The sequence below is a fragment of the Tauraco erythrolophus genome, chromosome 7 (assembly GCF_009769465.1).
Source record: "Tauraco erythrolophus isolate bTauEry1 chromosome 7, bTauEry1.pri, whole genome shotgun sequence".
NCBI classification, from domain to species: Eukaryota; Metazoa; Chordata; class Aves; order Musophagiformes; family Musophagidae; genus Tauraco; species Tauraco erythrolophus.
The window spans coordinates 12,033,828-12,045,992 of record NC_141471.1 but is presented as its reverse complement, the minus strand read 5'-3'; the positions used below and the strand labels follow the sequence as shown (position 1 = coordinate 12,045,992).

The window sequence follows — 12,165 nt, the reverse complement described above, 5'->3', positions numbered from 1 at the left end:
GGATTTTGAATCATAATGAAGAAAAACATTTTACATCTAAATACAAATTAGCAGAATAATAAAAAGTGGTTCCACATAACTTATAAAGTTTTTCCAAAAAGGTGGTTTTCACAGATTTAGGCAACACATTTCATTGCAGATCTTTCTGGTTGTAAAGCATACACAAACTTTGTGAAAACTGACGTGCATTGCTTGAGAGAAAGACATAAAAGCTTGATTTTGCCCAGTGATGAATTATCTGTGAAATTCTGCACAATACTGAAACTGCAACTCTCCTCCATTTTATGAAATGCTGGACATTGTTCAGTGCTGAAGAACATTCTTTAGAGCATCCAAAGCCATGAAATGTTTTCCACATATTTAGCCACTGTAGTATCAGTCAGTAGCACTGCTCATGTGTTACCTGCTTCAAGGGGAATGGCAGCCTCAACTTAATCTTCAGTACAGCATATAAAATTAGGCTAAGTGATAGTTAAGTGTTTAGCTGATTTAATTATTAGCCTGCTCATAAGAACGTGGCTCTAGCACCTTGTTTGGTTAATTTTTTTCAAAGTAGAAGTGTGTCATCATCCCACTCCTGGTGCCAGAGGACGGTCCCTCTGGTGATATAAAAAGTTTGCAGCAATGATGATTAAACTGCATAGAGTCTAGTGGCCCTGTATGACATATCTATTACACGAGCCGATTCAGACAATTTACTTTAGCGGGACCAAAATCAGTGACTCTCCCCCGCACCTCAGGTAATAAAAAGATAGTCATTGCTCAAGATACTACATGCAGGCCATGCTAAAGAAACTGCTTCTACTGGCTGGAGAGGTATTTTTTCTTTTTCTAAGCAGCATCGACCTTGTGTCGAATTCTCTCCATTGCCAACTGAAAGAAAAAATGAGTTGTCTTTTCTTAAAGAATGAAACCTGCAACCCAACATCAAATGGCTTTACCCAAGAGTTAAAAACCCCGGGGGAAAAATTATAGTGAAAATAAACTTCGACACCATCCTTGAACCCTTGTTATCAGAAGACTTTAAACTCTGCAGCTGCTTTCTCCAACCTCACTAGTTTTGGAATTTTAAGATTACTTCAGTACAATTCTATATATATCTTGTATCTTAAAAAAAACCCACACCTCCCCCACCCCCCAAAAAAACAACAAAAAACACACACACACACAAAACAACAAACAAAAACCCAAATAAAACCCCGAACAACCAGAAAAAAAAGTATCAAGCTGCTACAGTGACCTGTACTATAAAGATACTACATACATTCTCCTTTAAATACTTTGAGCTTCTTCAATGTTATGCTGCAAAACCACTCGTAGGATCCCAGTTTCCCTATAATTACTCAAAGACGCATTCACCATCCCATCTATTGCACTCCAATACCATTATGTGCTCGATAACAGGACAACTGATTAACACATCCGCCTGAATGTCATTATAAACAGTGCTGTAGAGGACATGAGCACAGCTATAGCGTCGCATAATCATGAGATAAACAGTTCCTAGTACTTCTCTTAGGCCAACCCATCACAGACTCCACGATTCCCCTTGTAAGAGCGCACCCTTCGCGGACGCTCACCCTTCACCTTCCACTGCGATATGTCAGACAGGGGCAGCATCTCCCTTTAGCTAAAAAGAAGCGTCTGTCTGAAGCAGCCATCTTGTTCTTTCCAAGGTGTCAGCCACCACCTGCGTTTACTTACAAAATCAGCAGCCGAGGTGTAACACCCCACTGCCAGTGCAAAACAGGTGAAACACTGTGAGGAGCAAAACCAGAGTAAGATCATTTGGGAGAAAGCAGGGAGACCTGTGTTACTCATCCCCTTTTGCAACAGAATAGGGACTGCGGCAGCCCTTGCCACGGCTGAGAAGAGAAAGGTGGCAGATGTTTACTTATCATATTGCTCCATTTGCTTTAAGTGTTAATTATCTTAAGGATCACATTAAGTATGATTGTCTTTCCTCTCATGTCAGATAGTACTTCAGCCAGAGACCAGAAGTTCTTTTTTCTAGACTACAGAGAGATTCGATGCATCTTGACCAACATTCATTTTTGAGGTAGTACTCATTTACTTTGTATTGCTGGCTCAACATAAAAATATGGGAAGTGAACACGATAAAAGTATGCTCACTATAGGTGTATTAAAAAAACCCAACAACAACCCAAAAAAAAACTTATTTCCTTTCTGGGCAGATCATCAAGAAGAAGCAATCCTTACAAAGGTCAGCTCACATTCACTGGTAAAGTCAAACTTTCATAAATGGTTTATAACAATAGCTATAAACTAAAGTGCTTCAAAATTTGCTTGACTAGATTTCAGTGATTAGAATCATAATATTCTGGATTTTTGCTAGTATGAAATGCCATGAGATTTTAGAATCACTTTATATAAGAAGGGGAGAATGAATATTTTTCTTTTTCAAAATAAAAAGTACAAAAAGCATTCTGAATAAACCCAGCAGTCTCTATTCACTGCAAGTTGCTTGCATTTTCCTTCTCAAATCTACTTCTCCAGTAACTGGAATAAAAATGGAGTTGAAGTTGCACTATACTGCTGCACTAAAAAAAGTATTCCAAATCAGATGCAAACAGGAAAATGTTTACAATCATACAACTAGTGAAATTCACACTTCATTTCAAAGTTTTAGCCCTGCAGATTCTTTTTGACACAAGGCAGATATGTAAAGTCATGGAAAAACGTAAGAGACTGCTATACATTCTCTACATTAATTACATAAGTTTCACATTTATGTCACAAATGTAATGCCCTACTGTGTATCCATTAAATGCTAAATAACTTATGAACATTTATGTGCTCTACGCAACAGTGAACATATTGACCAGTGGACGCCAAAATATAAAAGTTCATACACAAGACAAACCAATTTTTAAAAAAATCACATTTTCTGTACAATTCATGCAAACTGTGCACAATGTGGTAACAAGAACAACATTTGCTAAAGTCTCCACTTAAGGAAGAGCTTTTACAGCGATAGCAGACCAGTATTCAGGAAAGTCTGCCAAAGCGTAGAAGTCCATGGCAACATAAAATGCAAAAATTCTTCCAGCATTTCATTTTTCTTGTAACAAAGCAGGGATGTTGATGTTCCAGCCAATAGCCTGACGATCAAATCCACATGTGAAGAGGTTACATATTGGATGGTCCTCACTCCACGCTGAGCAGCACACCATTCTTCTGTGGCCCTGCGACAGATCGGGAGATAACAGTTATTACTTACAATATATTTTGAAAGCTTCTATGTCAACAAGTTAGCATGACTCAAAATGCAAACTTGCTAATGCTCATACTAGTCTTTTCAAACGGTACTGGCGAATCCTAAAGGTCATTGTCACTTTCATCTGCGAGGAAAGTATCTTTGGAACGATGAGACTCCTTAATTCACCACTGGGTCCATAATGACAGAAGCAGAAAAACAGGTGAATCAAAACTCTTTGAGTTTTCCAAGGTATGTTTGCTATTGAATTACATTTTATTTACAAAAGCAAATCAAATTTCGATTTTAGCATTTTTATTTATAAAAGCAATCTTAAAATACAGAACTGCTTGCTGGCAACTACTTTGTTATAAACCTGCAAGATTAAGCTTCCATCACATTCGTAACTCACAAAGCATAATACTACAGCAGGAGGAATGTCATACTGAGGAAAAGCAATGCCTTATCTATTGTTCAAGTCCAATAATAACAAAAACACCCCAAGGAGGATTCTGACCAACATTTCAATTAAAAGAAAAAAAAAAATTGCCATGATTTCAATAGTGTCAACCTGAATGGAAATATTAAAAAAAAAAAAAAAATCAATACTAAACAATAGACTAAAAAAAACTAAACCAGAAAGAGACTAAAAAAGACTAAAAAGTCTTAAAATCCCTTCCTAATTTCTGTTAAGAACTGCTGAATCCACCCTAAAAAGTCTATCAAAGTGGCATAATTCAATTAATTTAACTTAGTCTAATTTGTTCCATTAGTGATAGCTTACCATGCCAAATAGCACTACAAATGCACAGAACTCGATGGCTGCAGCAAGGATGGTTTAGTACTCGGTACCAAATATCAAGAATTTATGTGCATAAGCACAGAAGGAAAAAAAATAGATTTTATCATGAAATCATAACAAGGTAAGATCACAAACTGACTCCCACTTTTTCCTTCTATGTTTCTTATATAACAAATTAAACACAGGGTAACTTGGAAAAAAAACCAACGTTAAACCTCATAGTGAGTCACTTTTCTGACACGATTCACATCAAGACGCTAAAACATATTTGAAATGCTCTTACGTGTTTTTCCCATTTCACAAAGAAGGCTGACATTAATTTCACTTTAGTAAGGAGAAAAATTCTGATGAAATCCAGTTGAAACATCATTTCCAATTCCAATAAAAAAAATTCAAAATATGTTACTTATTTGCACGTTGGCCATCTTCAATAACTAACAGCACATTTGTATAGACACGTGTCTTTCAGCATTTGTTCAGCTTTTAAGCTAGAGACCAAATCCTAGTTTTAACCTTGTATGACCGAAGAACAGACATACTTCAAGGCTGCAAATATTCAGTTACCTGTCTATTGCTGCGAGGGAGGCGTGCTAATCGTACTCCTGACATGTCAAATAATCTAACCTGTCGGTTGTCATGTGGAAGGGCGATGATTCTTTGGCCAACACATACGTTAATCCTGCACAGGAGAGACAAAAGTAGGTTATGCACAAAACTGAGCCTGACAAATAGAACTTGACAGTACAAGTTTAAGCTCACGACAAGTGATACAGCTGAATTTTTCTCTGATTAGACTTCACAAGTGAAAAAAGAAAATGTGTTAAACCATTACTAGATGCTCAAACAGCCTTAACATCTGCATCTCAGATAAAAAAAAAAATCTCAGAAAAGTAATACGATGTATTTACTGAAAATTAATTTTGACAACATCTGCATTTTATAAAACCACTTTAGACGTTTTTCAAAATCTCATAAATCTCAACTTCAGTTTTAGTCTTTAAAATTAAATGTATATTCAGTGAATTAATAGAATAGACTATTTCAGTTGGAAGAGACCTACCACGGTCAACTAGTCCAACTGCCTGAGCAATTTAGGGCTGATCAAGTTAAAGCATGTCATAAAGGGCCTTGTCCAAATGTCTCTTAAACACTGACAGGCTTGGGGCATCAACCACCTTTCTAGGAAGCCTGTTCCAGTGTTTGATCACCTACTCGGTAGAGAAACGCTTCCTAATGTCGAGTCTAAACCTCCCCTGGCGCAGCTCTGAACCCTTCCCACGCATGAAAAAAATAAAGAATTAATTAAGAAAACGTGAATTAAGAAAAATATTATCTCAGAGATCATTTACCTGTTGACTGCAGAATCTGTACGGATTGTTGCAATAGGAGACCTCATGTTTTTCAAATCCCAAACTTTTACAGTACGGTCATCACTACCAGAAACGACGTTGTCTCCCACAGTGAAAACTGCAGATGTCACAGTGCTAATAATCGGGAGTAAAAAGAAAGACATCAAGCTCTAAGTTCTGCAATAAACTAGTGTGCGATTTTAAGTTCTATTTTCTGTTCCTGTGTTTCCTTTAAAATACGTAACTTGCCTTTTTCTTTTTTTTTTAAACTGAAGTAACCTTAAATATTTAAGCTTCAAATGGGTATTTTAGAATAAAAAAAATACTCCTACAAGAAGCTGTGTCACTTAAGGTATACAGGGGTCAACTGGCCCACGTGCTAAGAAAAGAAGCCCAACATTGGAGAGTCACTTGGAGGCATCTATCGTATTTCACTGATCCTAATATGAGCAAAACACATCCCATCTTGAAACCTTAATTCACTTTTCAAGTTCTCTATTAATGTCTAGGAGGCTTATCAAACAACCAAAACTGAACTCGCAGTATACAGTACAATTCTTCCTCTCAAGTGTTTTGAGACTAGTAGTCAAGTTCTTTCACCTTCCATCCAAAAGACTTCTGGAGAACTACCTCAGGCATTTGTCATTCACAGCACAGACACTGTGGAGATCCAAAATACTTCTCTCAGATATAGCTAAACCTGTTTTGTACACACACCTAAACATGCTGTAACACATACACAGAGCTTCCAGTATAACTCCACTAGCAACAGCTACAGCAATCCAGTGATTTCTAATGGTGATTTCTATTCCTATTTTACAGGTAGCTAAAGTTTGAGAGTCAGATAAAAAAACGGCAAGTAGTAGTAGTAGTAAGAAGCATCACCAGATAGTTTTTCCAATTTTACCCATTATGTTTATAAATGCACATGGGCAGCCAGAGAAAGACTCCCAAGAATACTTCTAGCAATTGGAAGTGCAACATATTACCTTCAGAAGAAATAACATAGAATTTTACTTCAGAATTTTATTGTCTTTGTATTTTATACTTCAGAGAACAATACATTGCTGAACTCAGATGAATAGTTCTCATGATGATGAGCTGATTTTTTAAAAATCTTTTACCTATTATTTCACGTTAACCAATTACAGTTTTTGTACTACTATTTTCATTTTCATACCGCATGAATTCCCAACTCAAAACCAGTTATTTTCTGCCCACACAATGTACTAACAAAGCATTTTTGACTCTCTCTAAAATCATTAGGGAATGCTTCTCAACTCTGTTCCTACAGATTTGATTTAATGACCTATCTTGTAACCTGGGTCATGTATATCAATTTCTTAGAATTTAGTAATTTTCATTTAAGTTGTCAGTTGTTACTGTCACTTTGGTTGTTCTGCAGAAATTTGAATTCATGTCCTACCCAAGCTGCTGATTGAGATGAGCACTAGCCAGGTCACAATGGACCGGTTTATGCAAGCCTCTTAATTTAAACTGACACCAAATTAAGTTTTAATTAGGACAAAGGCCCACTTTATTCATGATATCAAGATTCCTGATGCATTATTAGAGTGCAGCTAAGCTACCAGGGAAATGATTACAATAAGAACCAAGAGGTCTTCACCTAATCTTCTGGACTTCATGAACCAAAAGTCAAAAAGTTAAAACATACATGAAGGCCACAGTCAATGAGTCTCATCAGGCACCTTTGCATTTGGGAAGAAAACTCGTTCACGTAGTACTGCAGAATAGGGCTGGTATGTTCATAGCACTGAACTTGTCTTGCACCAGCCTGGCCTCCATTAAACTTACCAACACCTACATTACTCTCCTCACTAGTTCTTTACGCAAGCTGCAAAATTCCTCAGTAAAATGTTTCAGGCTTACACTGAACTCTATACTGCTGTAACACATTTGAAACCATGCTCATACATTTAAAATTCACTATTAAGTCTCCATACTTTGCACACACATTGGGAGACTTCCCTGTACACAACAGTATAAGGAATTCAAGTCACAGAAAAGCTCCAGGTGAGTGAATACACAGTGTTTTAGTATTCTGCTGCCAACACACAAATCTGATCTATTTTCCCATCATACATTTTATTCCAATTACAGTTGGAATATGTTAAGAAACTGTCTTAAAACAATCCTCCAATTTTGGATGCTTTTTTTCACAATTTTAAACAGCTTTCCAGCTTCGTTGATCTCATCTTGGTTCTCCTTTATCACTTCTCACTGTCAACACAGTCAAGATTCTTTGACCACAAAGTTCTCTCATTCTCAGATTTTCATTTTTCAAATGAGAACATCCAGAACTATGGCCAGGCAAACAGAATGCTGACTCTAGATTAGCTCGGTCCTTACCGCTCCTGTAAAAACAAAAAGACTAGATCCTCTTCTGCACTGTTTTCAGTTTAACTATTCATTCGGATATCACTGAGTACACTAAGAAAAAGTCTGCAAAATGAAAACGCAATGAAGTTCTGCTGTAGCTCTCTCTGGTGACTGGGAACCAATAGAAAGGCAAAGGGAAGGCTGCCAAGCCGTTTTCAGTGACATCTTTAAAGGTGTTCAGTGGTCTTAGTCCTCTGCCCACCCTCCCAACAGTTCATTCTTGCAAGGCACTGCAGGCCGGAATAAGCATTATTTGCATGCCCACGTGACTACAGAAACAGCCTTTTTCACTTTGAACTCAAAGGCTAGATATAAAAGCACTTTTTACTGAACCCACTGTCTATGATCAAGAATTTTGGTCACAGTTTCAAAGCAAACACTGCATGGATGTACTGCAGAACAGTCCTAGATATTATGCCTTAAAAATAAAGAAGCGTTACTCTTCTAGGGGAGCCTATAGATACACTCAATTCAATTCTCATTTTCAAAATGAGATATGTTACAAAAAGATATCTCATTTTCAAAATAAGATTACAAGACTAGAAGTAGCTGAACACCAAGTCTAGAAAGGCCAAAAGCAGTATCATTCTCACAACTCTGGGGAAGGTTATCAGCACTTGATTGTCATCTGAATAAAGATCAGGTCAGTTTTTTGCCTTTTTTTTTTTTTTTTTTTTTTAAAGTGGAACATACTGACTTAATATTAAAAAAAACACGTACATTTAAATTCAAGATCCTGTACAACATTACTGACTTAAGAAAACATGAGCAAGTGCTGTGCTCATAGCTTTTCTTATGCATTACAAATCACGCTTTGTCTCCTCTGCTGCTCTAAACTGGGGCATCTCTTAAGGTAACACAGACGCATCTCTTCTCATTTTTTCAATGTTTTTTTCTTTTTAATTAAGACAAAACAGCAACAAGAAGAAAGGCCACTTCCTACTTATAAACTAAAGCAGGATTTCAGCCCAACTAAACAGGGAAGGTGAGAAGAAAGGGAAGCAAAGTCTGTGTGGGAAGAAAGAAATTGGCAGAGCAGCCAATACCCAAATAACCTTTTAAAAGTATTGCCTCCCTAACCTCACCCATATCACAAAAATTAAGACTTTTTCCTGTATTTTTATGGGTCTGTTTTTACTTTCTGTTGATACTAGTCTTCAGTTTGTTCTAATCCAGCTAAAACTGTAGTTAACATCCTCTTGGCTAAATTAATAAAAAGCGTCAATAAAAGATCATCAGACCCTGTGTTAATGGAATGCTAGAAGACATTAGGTTTTTAATAACTCAAAGAGATGACAGGTATTGTAGAACATTAAAAAAAAAACCCAAACCCCACAACACAAAACTGGCAAAGAGAAAGCAGTCTTATGACACTTCAAACCAGGGGTCCCACAGGGAGTGTGGTGTGCAACAACTATTCTCCAGAAAAGCTTCAGCCTCTGCCAAACCCCAGCAAAACTCATTTATCTTGTCATCGGGAGCAGCCGAGTGTGTACTTCCAGCTGACAGCGTGGCACTTCCTCACCACACACCGCTGCCTGGCCTCGAACATCCTGCTCCCTCCGTGGGTCTCAATCAACAGAAATGCTGTAGTGCTAGCACTCCTCATTAGGCCAAACAGCTGTCTCCCCAGTCACACTGAGACACAAAACTGTTTTGCATAACAATCTGCTGAAATTTCACACATAGGGGAGGAAAAGAAAAGAAAAAGTTGAAAATGTTGGGCCATGAAATGCTGATGCAGAACCCTCACTGGCAATGCACCATAAACAAAAAGTTAACACTACTCTTTCCATTTTGATTTGCAACCTACTCTGGGATTTAGTGTTGAACACTCAGAGACAACGTGTTTTTGTGCCTGTGAAAAGGTATCTACTCGTAAGCTTTAATCTGTGTGTGGGATGAAGTTCTGGAAAAAATGGAGTAAAGCACAGCTTTCAGATACATTTATTCACTGTACACCAAATTGTAGTTAGACAGAAAAATACGGCTGCTTAAATACATCTCTCATTTTAAGTAGCAAAATTCACAAATGAAACCTACAGGAAGCTGTATTTGGGACAGTGCTTTCTTTTAGGGGAACTAAGTGCATCCCCACACAGAGCAGTCTGCAGCATGGGGGAAAGCCAGGACGTGGGTTTAAACCTCTAGATATGGACAACAGTTTGCTCATTTTAAGGGTGATGGCTCTGGCCATGGTAGTACCAGGGAAGGAGCACACCAATACCTCCATGTCTGATTGTGCATTCAGGTTTTAGAAGTGCTAAAGGCACTTGATTCCAGGAGAGCTACACATACAATTCCCAAAGTCCATTTGTGGATTTATCTCCAAATATCAACAGAGCTTTTCCTCCAACTTAAGAAATGGTAAGAACAAACCATGAAGGAATTAACACAAAAGGGGGGGGGGGAGGATTCAGAGCCAGTTGTTAGCACTGAAGTGTCATTTTTTTAGCGTTTAAATCAACAATGTCTATTCCAGAGATTCGCGTTTCACAACGTTTTGAGAAGATTGCCAATATCTCCTTTTCTCTCTTTCTTAAAATAACAAAATGATACAGGATTGAAAACAATCACTAGCTTTTATGAGAATTACTCAATGGTAAGTCAGTAAATTAGTTAAGGTGTAGATATCTTTAAATTCAATTCCATTAGATTTATGGCGGAATAAAAAAGGTCCATTTATCCCTGCAGTACTGCTGCATATGTTATGTAAGCTTTAGAATGATGACACACTATGAAGCATTACGCTCTACTCAACAGGATACAAAGAAAAGGCCTTTGGCTATGCTGTTTTGTGGGTCATTTGAAAAAAAAAAAAATCACAGCACTTTTTAGTGCATGCACTCAAGAATGGAATTAAGACTCCCTCCATCTACTGTAGTGAACATTAAAGCATTCCTAAGCAACTGGATACAGATTTATTGCCTATATCTTCTTTAAAAGGATTGACAAACCCCTAATGGCTAACACCAAGTAGAGCTGAACTTTGCATATTATATACCCCATTCCCCAAAATAAAACACCTAAAGGATTTTTTTTTTTCCTTTTAGCTACAGGGCTTTTAATTTTAAGTATTTACTCTTACAGTAGAAGGAGCCATTTACTCAATTGTATTTCTTTATTAATTAGGAAGTATTTTTTATCATGGTGAAGTTAGCCAACGACAACAGAAAAGGTTCAAAAACATAAAAGAAAAAACTGTCAAAGAATTCTATCTTTCAAATTGCTCTTTTGTCACTTCAACAACTCCCAACAACTCCCCAACAGTGCTGTAACCTTCTTTACTTGCTAAGGTATTCAAATACTGACATACAACCAAGAGTTACAGAATGACTCACTTTCCAGAATTTCAAGACGGTGGTTGCAGCACGTGTCCTTCCATTTCAGAGTGCACAGTATTGGTTATAAAGTACAGAACTTACTAAGATTACTTAGAGTTCCAAGGAGCATTTCCTACAGCAAAGCCTCCTTGCAACTGATTTTCACTATATCTCTGTACATTCCTTTTACAGGAAGCAGGAATTAAACTTCAGAGAGTTTTGATTATTCTCTTAAAAAAAAGACGGCAAAAAATATTTCAAAACAGTAAAGTCAAATTGTCATCACTTCAAAAAAAATCTGGAGTAGTTATAGAATCTCTCTAATAGCAATTCCATTACATCACATTTTAATGCTTTCCCTCCTAGCTTGATGATAGATTTTTTTTCCCCCTGCAAGCACTTTAAAGTTGAATACTAGTTATTGTGGCTTACAAACCCAGTCATGGTACATTTATGTGCACATGGCAGCAACAGCCTAATAAAAACCTTATTTTTTTCTACTTTCTTCAGAGTTAATTTCAGCAGGTGAAAAGAAGAGATGCATGCATCTACTGAAAAAATAAAACACCCATCAGAAACATCCAAAGAATAATAAACTCCTTACGACCGTACCTCTGTGAACCAAATTAAGATTCTATCAAATGGCAAAGCAAGCCTACTTAAAAGTATTTGTTAAAACTGGTACAAAGATGGTTAGAAGACAACCTACTTGTGAAGCTTAATAGCCAGTAACAGCTTCAACTGTTAGCATTTCCTTTCCTTTGTCACTGCAACAAAATGTTACAGAAAATTGTATACCCAGATGTCTAAAGAAAAATGGGATAAATATATATTCATCAAGTTTGTGTATATGTATACACATACACATATATATATAAACAAAAGAATATTTGCCAAAAAGTAGAAAACATCATAGCATTTACTTTCCTTGGTCCTCATTAGGTCAAGAATTATCAACTTAAAGTTGCCCTAACAAGTTTACAACTGTAAACAACATTTTTGCATAAAAAGTTGGGACAGGGGAGGTTAAAATAGAAAATGGGGGATTTACCTGAGCAAGAAAGCAGACAGGTA

The 12,165-nt window shown here is 37.0% G+C and overlaps 1 protein-coding gene across 3 annotated transcripts in view; it reads right to left on the bottom strand.

Moving 5' to 3' along the window:
- Positions 1–1,145: 1,145 nt before the first annotated feature.
- Positions 1,146–12,165, bottom strand: part of WDR37 (WD repeat domain 37) — a 49,907-nt gene continuing 38,887 nt past the window's right edge. The window contains exons 12-14 of one of the 3 annotated variants that reach the window (XM_086614770.1): positions 5,369–5,503; positions 4,584–4,698; positions 3,026–3,206 (exon numbers count right to left, since the gene is read on the bottom strand). In XM_086614770.1, coding sequence (XP_086470896.1) covers positions 3,075–3,206; positions 4,584–4,698; positions 5,369–5,503 — 382 coding nt within the window. In that variant the 3' untranslated portion in view covers positions 3,026–3,074. Of the gene's footprint in view, positions 3,207–4,583; positions 4,699–5,368; positions 5,504–12,165 lie in introns of all 3 variants that reach the window. The other 2 variants (XM_086614771.1, XM_086614772.1) reach the window with 2 other exon arrangements.